Genomic DNA, 11,254 nt, shown 5'->3' with positions numbered 1-11,254 from the left:
TCTGCGGCAATACGTCTATACCTCTCTGTCTATCTACGGTGTAGACTCTCTTTTCTTTTTGCTTTTTTTCAGGCGACTCCACTAAAAGGCGTCCTAATACCTGGTCCGATGAGGCTGGCACCACCACACTTCAACGCCTGTTATGATCCTGGTCGTCTGCGAATTTTGTGATCTACCAGTAGACTGCTGTCTGTTCCAAGAATGTGCCATGATCTTCAACGATGATTTCCGGTCAATACCCTGAAAATATTGAGGACAGCCCTGGTCTATTGCCTGGAAAGTTTCGTCCAACGGAACTTGATTGGCTCGTCGAAAATGAGCCCAACACTTACTGAGTACGATGGCACCCTCAGATACCCTAGCCTAATGTGTTTTCGTCGATCCTTGGGAAAATGTCACAATATGTACTAGCGAGTTGCTAGTATCCTCTACGACGTGATGGCTGAGAAGTGAGAACTCGACAACGAAGGTCAGTGCACTCCAATCTACCCGGGTGGTCGAAACTCAATCTGATGGACCCATTCTTTCAGTCCCAAGGACATGGACTTCCCGTCCATCAGCCGAACTAACCACCCACCAGGGAACGCGACCCGCCCTAAACAGCAATAATGGGCAATGGTTCTGGATCCATGGGGCCCGTGCCGGCTCGAGTTGGATCTGCCTACCCAGTGCCCAACTCCCTAGACTCCTGGCCCCATCTTCCTTTGGAGACTAACCGTGGATTGATTCTTCCTCGTTGGAACTTCACGGGATCGGATCAACTTGGTCGTCGCACCATTACCACCCGGTTTGGCGAAGTTCTACTTTGAAACCCCCAAGGGGAGACGATGGGGCATAAGGCGCCGCGCTACCAATGCTAAGACTCAGCACAGGCTCGGTAGGGATATGAGGACGGAATATCGACTGGAGCCCGCTCTTCCGTCCTTTTCCAAAAATAATCACGATCTTCTCCAACGCATAGAAAGTGGGAGCGAGAAGAGAGGGTCTGGAGCGGTAATCTACGAGTACGGTGTACTAATTCCGGCACAAAATATTTCAGCGGAGTATGACTAGGACTCCATAGCATCAAATCTCCACCATCCCCTCCCTCTCCAACCCTCCGCCGCGAATCGCTGTCCTCCAATAGATTCCCCCTCCTCCCCAAAAACTCACAGACCACGGCATCAGGAAGACGACAAGCGATGCACAGATTCTCCACTCATCGGGATCCATTATGGATACTGCACTGACCCCATTCGGCCATGTCCTCCATTCACACGGTCATGATCTCGACAAGGCTTGACCATACAGAGCAACGTATGCATGTAGACTGATCCGGATTGACCCTAGTCGACTCCGAAGGTGAGGCGGGTCGGCTTAGGTGCTGAGAAATCGAGAGCACATGCATGTCTAGGATTTGTCGCGGTGATCTTTCTTTTTTCTTCTTTCTTTTTCCGTCAGACATGGATGTGAGAAGGCAGATGCTATGCTCCGTGTCGCTGGACATCATTATGCGGTATGACCCATCGAAACCCATTTTTGTCCAGGGAAATCCGGGTCTCCTGACCAGGGAGGGCGATATCGACCGGGATGGAGTTGAGTCCAGTCAAGTCCGCCTGTAAGCGAACAACGATCTCGCCACCCAAAACAGACCAGGAAATATGGACGACGCCGGTGCTAATTCCGTCTGTCATCTTCAATGGAACCGTGGCTCTCAGCTGTCTAAAGAGCCCTAATCGAGGCCGAAACTGGGCCACTGCCCATCCCGACTGCGCAGGACGAAACCCAGCGACCTCGGCCATGAATTCATACAACGGCACGCTACCCCACGCATGGCAATCAGATCGTTTCGAGACGCTGTCTTCAACCCAGGTAGTAACATTTAGAGACAGTTGATCCTGCCACGGTTTCCAGAAATTATGAAAGTTCTCCTCGTACAGCTGCGCGCCGGCTAAGCTCAGAGCTCTCAGCGTGTAGAAGGACATGGAGACGGACTCCTCGGTGAATAAGCCAGCACTCCGTTTCTGCAGGCTTTTTCGCAGGAGACCTTGTGCCTCTGGCCCAGAAATTGTTCTGCTCAAGACTGCCCATACCTGGCAGTGCAAACTGTAGTCGACCGGCTTGGCCTCCGTCACCAAAGTGTCGGCAAAGAACTCGCCGTCATAGCAATGTACCTTCACGGCCTCGATAATTTCCTTGGCCCGGCTTTGATACTCTTGCGCCATAGATAATCTTCCAGCTGCAGTTACCAGTTGCGCTGCTGTGAACAACGTGTATGCGTATAGCTGGTTTGTGAAAGTCGATATGCCCACTCGCTCAATTGCTGGTGGCACCCCATGTGGCTTCCACCGATCAGTCCAGTCAACAAAGTTCCAGATCCCTGATCGCACCTCTGATGTGACCAGTCCATGGCTATCGATTCGAGAATGAAAGTAAAATAAGACAGCATCAACCACCGGTAGGAACCGCGAAACAAATTGGACGTCTCCAAAATACATCAAGTGATCTCCAATCATACAAATCCAATACAGTGAGAAATGCGGAATGAACTGCAGGCGATGGGCTGGAGCCCGGCTTGCTGTCAAGCCAATTTGAGGCCGGAAGGTATCGTGTAGTTGCATGATAGCCTGCCTTGCAAGGCGATCGTCGCCGGATATACTGTAAGTGAAAAGGGAAGAGCTGCGGGCGTCCATGGCATACTGAAGTTGCTCATAGAACGGACAATCCTCATAACCGTCATGCATGCAATTGGACAATGTTCGAAGGCTTGTATCCCACAGCTGTTGCCACATCTGATCCTCCGACGATGTACCGGATTCAACATTGAAACTAGCATGAGTCTCGAGAGGGTAGTTGACTGCTTCGATGTCAAGACCAAGAAGCACTAGATCTGCTGAGCCGGCATCGATTTGGATATTGAGGAACCGAAAGGTACGGAAGTGAAAGGGCATGAAGACTTCCTCGGTGGCCTCACGCTCGTTATATCCCAGACCATAAAGGCCACCGGCTCCTTGGAACTGGTATATATCCTGTGGACCATAGAGCGCCTTGCTCAAATCGCGTCGATCGCCTTTTCTCCTCACCCACGGTGTTGATTCGGGCTCATCTTCGTAACATTCCGAATATACGACCCGAAGCACACTGTCATTTGTCACAGGACGTTTGAAGCGAATCTGGAGAAAAGCCGTTGTATGGTTTGGCATTTCCACATTAACTTTATGCTTGGTCCCAGCTGGGAGCAGCAGACCACTTTTATCATCATAACTATCGGTCAGAACTGCCTCCCACCGCTGTGGTGCGATAATGCTTTCAACCTTGTGAATAGCTGAGCAATGGGCTCTTGTGACCTTATGGAAAGGCAACAGGCGTGGCGAGAGATTCCACGGTAGCGCATTTCCGGTGGAGTTCTTGAATTCTCGGATCATGGCTGCCTTCCAGATCAAGGCCGGTGCCTCGCTTCTTTGTCGCGAAGTTTTCTCATAAATGTGGAGGAAGTAGTCCTCCGGCTCATCAACTCGCAACGTGGTAGAAGGATCGATTGCCGTCTCCCATGAGGTACTGCTTTCCAGCTGACTTGCCCAGTGTCTATATTGTTCTGGAACCACGATTCGAAGCCCACCGAAATGTGACCGTGCAAAGGAGGGTGCAAAGGCTGTGGCATGAAAGAGACGGAGGACATGAACTGCGACGTGGTTGCGACCAGACCGAAGGAAAGGCGCGATATCAACATCGTCGTAAAACCATAGACTCTGGTCTCCCTTGATAGGGCCGAAGGCGACTCGTTGACTGTTCACGTACAGTTTGTACCGTGTATCGGCTGTGATTTGCAGAGTGAGAGAGGCAGGAATCTTTGATGAAATGTTCAGGTCTTTTCTGAAATGCACAAACAGGCCGGCCGTGTCGGTGCGGTCCTCCGTGAAACCCGGATGCCACATCCAGCTTCTGTCAAATTCAAGAGACATGATATCTGTCAGCCGATGCGTCGAAAATCCGGTTGGAAAAGTGGTTTTGGTGTTTAGCCAGCGGTATGATGGATGCCAACTGCTCTTTCTTCAAACAACAGCAGCTTACTCTACAATATGACAACGGGGTACCATCTCGATTTAGCCATCCTCTCGGTCATTTCGGTCCAGCTCGCCTCGATTATAGACCGATGCGGGCCTCATTCTATCGAAAGCCCGAGTTCGAAAGAGCCTTCGCCACGCTCGAAATGGACCCGGGCCTTGTATCAATAGGAAAAGCTCAAGGATTCCGGTTAGCGCATGCTACCTATCCAACTGTCTGTGGCATGATTGGTCGATTTCAAGCGTAACTTTCTCCGGTTTTGCTGGGGCTTACCGAGAATGGTGATGGATACGCGATACGAACCCTGTTGGCAGGTTATGGCTAGATCGGTGTCTGATACTCTGTCTATGGCTTGGTTTAGCTGGCACGGACGATTCTAGGCTCGGTTATTCTCATGTTGGGGCCCCGGATTTACACTCTCCAACATGCTTCCCCGCGCTTTCAACTCCATTCACCAAGCCACAATATAGGAAGAGACATCGGCATATGATAGTGTCGGCTTTTGAGGGCATGTCGGCATCCTGGAAGAGAAAGGGGTAAACACCGTGCTATAAGAGAGAGACGCGGTGAAAAGGAACAGGGCCCCTGACTGACTCTCCTACATAGGCCGCCTTACAGTTGCTATAACTGAGCAGGAGTTTCCCTTTACCAGACCCCTTTCACATAGGTGCACCATGGCAACACAGACAGACAGAATTGACGAGGATGAAGGAAAGAGCATTGGCCAGCATCTCGAGTCTACTGGCGAGAATACCAAGGCTGGAGAGGTCGCACTGAAGTCACAGGCTGATGACCTGGGCATCTGGGCAACAGTCAAAAGATTCCCGAAGGCTGTCTTGGTGTGCAACCTGCTGTGCATTGCTGCTGCTGCAGACGGTTACCAGATTAACCTAAATGGTTTGTCATTCCTGCTAGTACAGGCGTGCTATCTGTTCCACGTCAGCTAAACCTTCGGTTTAGGAAACATCATAGCAAATCAGGGCTTCATCAATCATGTTGGCTTCTTGGACCCCAGTGGCGAAAGGGCACTCAACGCCAACTACACAGCTTTATGGGGCGCCATGCAGTCGCTTGGTCAATTGATTGGCATGGTCCTGATGAACCCTATATCCGATCTCGTCGGCCGAAAAATGACACTATATGGTGTCTGGATCGTCCTTGCTGCGGTGAGGTTCCATGTATGCTCTTTGCGAGCGCCTTGTTCTAATGTTTGGTCACTTTAGTCACTTATAATTGAAACAATTGTTCGAGACTGGAGAGACTGGACCGGGGCAAAATTGTTAGCCGGTGTCGGAATAGGCGCTATTCAGGCCACGCTTCCTATCTATGTAATGGAATGGTCCCCTGTCAACATCCGCGGAGCCATGATCGTTACCTATGGGTTCTGGAATGTCATTGGAAAGTTTCTTGCTAATCTTGTCCTCATGCTGGTGCAAAGCACCAACCCTGAAAATTACAAGGTTCCTATCGTGACACAATGGGGGTTTCTGGGAATCATGTTGCCCATCTTCCTTTGGCTACCTGAAACACCTGGTGAGTTATTCTTCAAGTAGTTCTTTTTCGGCTGCTAATCGTACTGGTGATTTTCAAGCCTACTATGCCGAGCGAGACATGGACGAACTAGGTAAAAAGGCGCTCAAACGTGTCAATGGTTCGGTCAAGGATTACAACATAGAAACCGAGTATGCCATCATCAAGAATACTATTATCGAAGAGCGACACGCCCGCATGGAACTTGGCCAGACGGGCTTGACCTGGCAAGAGTTGATCAGATCCTACCTTGAATGCTTCCAGCGTGCCAATGTTCGTCGCACGATTGGGGCCGCCTTGCCGGGCTGTGCTCAGCAGTTGGCCGGTTTATCTTTTCTCAACACCTATGCAAGCCTGTTTTTCAAGCAGAGCGGATTCGATAATGCATTTCTCATTACCACTATCATGTGTACGTGCATTCGACGGCAGACCTATCCTCTCCCTCTGGGCACAGATGGGATATACTGACAATTTCCTCTCTTCAGGTTCGATCCAGCTTTTCACTGCCCTGTGCCTGATGCTTCTCACTGATAGATTTGGTCGCCGGAACATGGTTTTTGTCTCTGTCATCATCTGCACCGTCACGCTCTTGCTGGTTGGTATCCTGGCATTTGTTACCAAGACGGCTGCGGTCAAGGCGTTTCTCGTCTTTGTCGCGTGTGTCTGGGCTTTTGCTAACAGCACAGGTGAGTTTCATTTGCATTGCCTAGTATGTGACATTATTGACAGTTGGTTCTAGTTGGCAGTCTGGGATTCGCATTCGTTGGTGAGGTGTCCTCTCAGAAGCTACGAGCCAGAACCGCAGGTGTGGCTACCGGTTTATCGGTGCTCTTTGGACTGACCTTTAACACATCTCTGCCTATCATTCGTAAGCCATTCCACTCGTGACTATACGGGGTATATGCTCGTGGCTAACTGCAATGGGCTTTAGTGGATCCCAGTGGAGTGAATTGGGGGTACAAAACAGCCTGGCTTTTCTTCGGATGTGGAGTAGTGGTCTGCATTCTTCTCTACGTCTTTCTCCCTGAGTGCTCTCGCCGAAATGCTGCCGAGATCGATGAGATGTATCAAAAAGGTGTTCCTGCTTGGAAGATGAAGAAGTATGTTACCGAGGTGCAAACAATGCATCAGGTTCATTAAAAGGTCGTTTACCCAGGGTGGGGATTCATCATGGTTATCCCTCTCGTGGGCCTGTCTTCTTGATACCGATCATGTCCAAATTTTATGCTTTGTGTCTGTGTATGTGGTCATTTTGAACACCACGATCTATTGTGTTGGTCCTTCGATGTGGTTGTCAATCGACGTTCGGCAATATATACTCCACTCATTACCTGGACTTTATTTCATAATTAGCATTAGAGACGATAACACAACTAACTCTATATATGGTACTAAGCACATGCAAGATCCGACAATTCACATGGCCCATGATAGGGCTATACAAGGTTTCAGATGAGTGACCTGTCTTGTGCAACCAGACACAAGAACCTCAGTCTATCACGGCAGCATTTGAACATGTTTTGGCTCATAGACTAAAGTTTTGTCGCCTTTTTCAATAATTGGCTATTTTTAGTAGTTGGTTATCACGTATCGAACACCGATAAGGTCCTGGGATCGAGCCCCAGACTGGTCATACCTTTTTGCCATTTTTTGGCACCAGATTTATTTATCTGGTTTTCATCGTGAAAGTCTTGTTGATTTTTATTTTTATTTTCTTCTCGTTGCAATTGCAGTTGCCCGGGTTAATAGTCGGCAGCCTTGTAACGCGCCCCTATAGCACACTACTCAGTGTTTTTGATTATGCGGTTATGTATCCTGCGCGTCCTGTACTGTGGATAGTATATTGCATCTTTTCTTTGTTAGTAGCCAAGGGCATCAGGGGAGAGAAAACACAAGCATCTTCAAAATTCAAGATTGGTAGAAACAGACAATATGGTGCTTTCGAACGAGAGAGATGGTGTGGTGATGGAGGTTGATTGAGGTTGACCTTATGCCATGTGTCCGGTCTATATAAGGACCACACAAGGACGAAGAATAGTAAATCTACAAGTCAAAAGCATAAGAGAACAGTCGGTTCCTCAAATAATACTACATAGATTCAAATTCTACTATTTCATGAATGAGGTGACCGGTAGTATGAGAGATGAGAGTATAGCCATGGAATGACAGAAGAGGAGAAATGAGACATAAGCCACAAGTCCCTGCAAGCTAACCGAATAGCTCGCGCTCCTCCGCAAAGGCACCTTAAATTGCCAGTCTTTGCACCTTGTTCTTAAATTGGCGAATCTAGGCAGCCAAGTTACCTGCCTCGTTCGAGGTGATGCTAACGGCAATCAAACTGTAAAGCAAGTTAGTGTTCTTGAAAACCAGAAATAGAGGGCAGCTATCCTACCTGAATTTCCGGAGTCCATATCTTCTTGGAAATGGCTCGCCGGTTTAACGGTTCACGGCCTGTAGCTTTGTAGGTGGGAAGGAAATGGGATGGGATGGGATGAGTTGCATGATGGGTCGCGATAACAGAACTTCAGTGAGACCCGCATGGTGAGTGCCTTCTGATCACCTTTCTATTCTGCCCCATTTGTTTTTTGTTGGGTAAATACCCGGTGTTCGACACTATTCGTGATCCAATTGATGTACTCATTGCTGTCTACATTCTCAGAGCGTAGCCCAAAACAAAACAAAACTAACCTTCTAATTGCACAAAAAACAACCCAGCAATTCGCTGACAAGAACTAAGCCTTTGACTGTACATCGCATAGACCAACAACCTCCGGGTGATGCAAATAACCCTGAAGCTCACCAGGATAGCGATATCCGAATAAAACCATAACGATCCACATCAGAAGCGCATCGAAAACATAAAGAGTCCACTCATGACTCAACAAATACCCCTCATAACCCATGGCAAACTCCGCCACACGAAAGATCGATCGGACCATGATGAGCAGACTGATCATATAGAGCGTATAGAGGTGAGACTTCCAGGGTAGCTCAGCGTTGAAGGCCCCGGCCGTGGGCCTTTTATGCATGCGCGTCTGGAAGCAGATCGCGGTGACGATGAACAGGCCGAACATGATCACCTGGATGAGGAGACCGGCGATGACAATGTTCTTGCCCATGTCCGCCAGATCGCTACTCACCATCATACCCGCGGCTCCTCCCTGAACCAAGAAGGATAGGACGTCACCGAGGACAAAGATCTTGGTGAGCCAGTTGACACGAATCAGCGAATGGTGCTCCCCCCCGACTGCAGTGATGATTCGACCCAGCACCATGTAGACCGAAGCGGCGAAGAGGGCGGGTCCGAGCAGGATGAACACGTTTTGAATGCAGTACGGCATCATTTTCCCTGTCTTGTCATAGGCGGAAGCTCTGGCGCAGTAACCTATGAATTCGACTGGATCGGTCAGCTATGCCACCATCCAGCTGGCGAACATTCGACCTACAAAAACCACCAAGGGCAAAACAGATACAGAACCGAGTTTTCAGTTTCCATATTCTCCAGACATGGAATGCTGTTGCTGCGAGAAAGAGTATGATGAAGATAACCGCGGCCGCCCTCGAGGGCACATATTGCCAGAGGTAGAAGCCTTTGTATGTTTGCAACTCGGGCATTGTGAAACAGATTATATCTCCCTCAAATTCCGTCGAAATAGGTCAGAGTTAAAGGTGTATATGAAAGGGAGTGAACAATGATTAACCACGGTCAATTGGTGCGGTCTGCCTTGAGAAGTAATTGTACAGGACAGGCCTGAGTCTCCGCTCTTATAACTCTTGCCATGATGAGCTAACATGGATTTCTGGGAGGCAACAGCCATAGCAAGATCTGATGGCTTTTGAAGGGGGTTTATTCTTAGATAGTCTGCAAGTCTGTCAATTGGTCTGTGCATACGCGTATAGCAAAGGCGGGTCTATGGAGGCTACTCTGCGTACGGTGTAACTCCGGCACAAGGCAGGGTGACGGGCGTATTCCGAGTTGCATACCATCAATGCCTGGTTTTGTTTCAGGAAAATTTCTGCTCTCCTGTCCGAAGCATTTCTTAGGAACGAAGAAAAAAGCTTCAGATTGTTGATGGCACGTGCACGTGGAAGGTGATGCCGAATGACTAATCGACCAATGTACTCCTGACGTCTTTCCATCCTTCCATCTTTTCATGTCCATCTTCTAGAACACCGAGGCCTTTGCCACTTACTTTTGGCCCTATTGACCGATCTTCCGAATACGATAAGCTTAAATTGATTAGGATACAGGGCCAAACCCAGTGATCACCATGCCACGCCGAACCCACAAAAAGTCGCGAAACGGCTGCATCGAATGCAAGCGACGCCACGTGAAGGTACATACATAGAATCTATCACATAATCGTGCCGGGGTAACCCCTTTTATCATACAGTGCGATGAAAAACGTCCAATCTGTTCAAATTGTACCACGTCTGAGCGCCACTGTGAGTACGCGGGTTTGGCGATCATTTCTTCTCGACCCTCGAGAGCCTCTCGCTCAAGGAGCCGGGCATCGGCATCCGCATCGGCATCGCCATCAACGGTGGAATATGCCCAGGCATTGCCAGAGACGTCAAATAAAATCCGTTTGGACAGTTCTCCGGTGAACATGCTTCATGTCGAACTTCTCCATCACTTTACCACCGAGACATCGCAGTTAATGAGCACCGGCGAGGCCCAACTCACTGCTGTTGACATTTTGAAATATGGCTTGTCGGCGCCATACCTCATGAATCAGTTTCTGGCTCTGTCTGCCTTGCACCTGAGTCTTTTATGCCCCACTCAGCAGAAGCATTACCTGCATATGGCGTCCCAGCTCCAGGCACATGCGCTCTCTATATACAACGCCACTCGGCCTGAGATAAACCAGGAAACGTGTGTCACCACACTGCTCTTCTCCTCGATGATTGGAATACATACCCTTTGCGACAGCCTCAACTATCCAGAGGGGAGCCTCACATCGTTCCTTGATAAATTCACCGACTGCCTCCGTCTTCACAAAGGCGTGCGCACAGTGGCAAAAAGCTCATGGACGACACTGCGTGGATCGGACCTGGAGCCCTTCCTAGCGGCTGGAGAACAGCTGTCTGATTTAGGCACGAGCCTGAACCCCGAGTTCATGAGCCTCCTGGAGCGTATACGCGCCGCGAAACTGGGTGATACGCCCACCGCCACTTACCAGGAAGCAATTGAGGCGCTGCAGTCGGTAAGTACTGCGACGATATTATGCCCGAGCGAACACCTTTCAAGAAACCATCTTATTTCGTGGCCGGCTCTTATTCCGTCCGAGTACATTGATGCATTGGCGCTGGGTCGGCCAGAGGCTGTTGTTATCTTGGCGCACTACGCTGCTCTTCTGCATTATCAACGTAGCTTGTGGGTGTTTGGGGACTCGGGGAGGTTTATCATTCAGAGTATCAATGCATTTCTGGGTCCGTCTTGGGCGGAGTGGCTGGTTTGGCCCAACCAAGTCCTTGCCGATACTCCCCCGACGCCAGAAAGCAGTATGATGGAGCATTGAGCGCCCTTTGAACGAAAGAACCCGAGGGATTATATTCTACAACGCCGGAATTGAAGGCGCAATCATCGCAGCATTCTGATAAGCTGATATCTAAGGTACATTCCCCAGACAAGCAAGCTCATTCTTCTCATCGTAAAAGATGTCTGACAATATACAGA

The 11,254-nt window shown here is 49.4% G+C and overlaps 4 protein-coding genes across 4 annotated transcripts; 2 read left to right on the top strand and 2 right to left on the bottom strand.

Moving 5' to 3' along the window:
• Window positions 1-1,160: 1,160 nt before the first annotated feature.
• Window positions 1,161-3,941, bottom strand: LDX57_009454 (putative rhamnosidase B; the record flags this gene model as incomplete). Its single annotated transcript, XM_046091184.1, has 1 exon — window positions 1,161-3,941. One exon carries the CDS (start codon window positions 3,939-3,941, stop codon window positions 1,464-1,466), a length of 2,478 nt encoding a protein of 825 aa, XP_045947161.1. The 3' UTR covers window positions 1,161-1,463.
• A 777-nt stretch (window positions 3,942-4,718) lies between these two features.
• Window positions 4,719-6,714, top strand: LDX57_009453 (uncharacterized protein; the record flags this gene model as incomplete). The annotated part of the gene is made up of 7 exons (XM_046091183.1): window positions 4,719-4,941; window positions 5,005-5,210; window positions 5,268-5,577; window positions 5,636-5,983; window positions 6,060-6,260; window positions 6,314-6,442; window positions 6,506-6,714. The coding sequence occupies 7 exons, from the start codon at window positions 4,719-4,721 to the stop codon at window positions 6,712-6,714; spliced, it is 1,626 nt and encodes a 541-aa protein (XP_045947160.1).
• Window positions 6,715-8,182: 1,468 nt separating this feature from the next.
• On the bottom strand, window positions 8,183-9,531 carry LDX57_009452 (RTA1 domain-containing protein). Its single transcript, XM_046091182.1, has one exon. It carries the CDS (start codon window positions 8,916-8,918, stop codon window positions 8,307-8,309), a length of 612 nt encoding a protein of 203 aa, XP_045947159.1. The 5' UTR covers window positions 8,919-9,531; the 3' UTR covers window positions 8,183-8,306.
• A 653-nt stretch (window positions 9,532-10,184) lies between these two features.
• LDX57_009451 (uncharacterized protein) lies at window positions 10,185-11,096 on the top strand (the record flags this gene model as incomplete). Its single annotated transcript, XM_046091181.1, has 1 exon — window positions 10,185-11,096. One exon carries the CDS (start codon window positions 10,185-10,187, stop codon window positions 11,094-11,096), a length of 912 nt encoding a protein of 303 aa, XP_045947158.1.
• Window positions 11,097-11,254: the final 158 nt, after the last annotated feature.

The sequence above is a fragment of the Aspergillus melleus genome (assembly GCF_016097325.1).
Source record: "Aspergillus melleus strain CBS 546.65 chromosome Unknown contig5, whole genome shotgun sequence".
NCBI classification, from domain to species: domain Eukaryota; kingdom Fungi; phylum Ascomycota; class Eurotiomycetes; order Eurotiales; family Aspergillaceae; genus Aspergillus; species Aspergillus melleus.
The sequence above is the reverse complement of the archived record's forward strand: the minus strand, read 5'-3'. Positions and strand labels throughout refer to the sequence as shown.

Coding starts and splice junctions, on each gene's coding strand:
- LDX57_009452 (XM_046091182.1), bottom strand. CDS start 8,918: ATGATGCCGTACTGCATTCAAAACGTGTTCATCCTGCTCGGACCCGCC.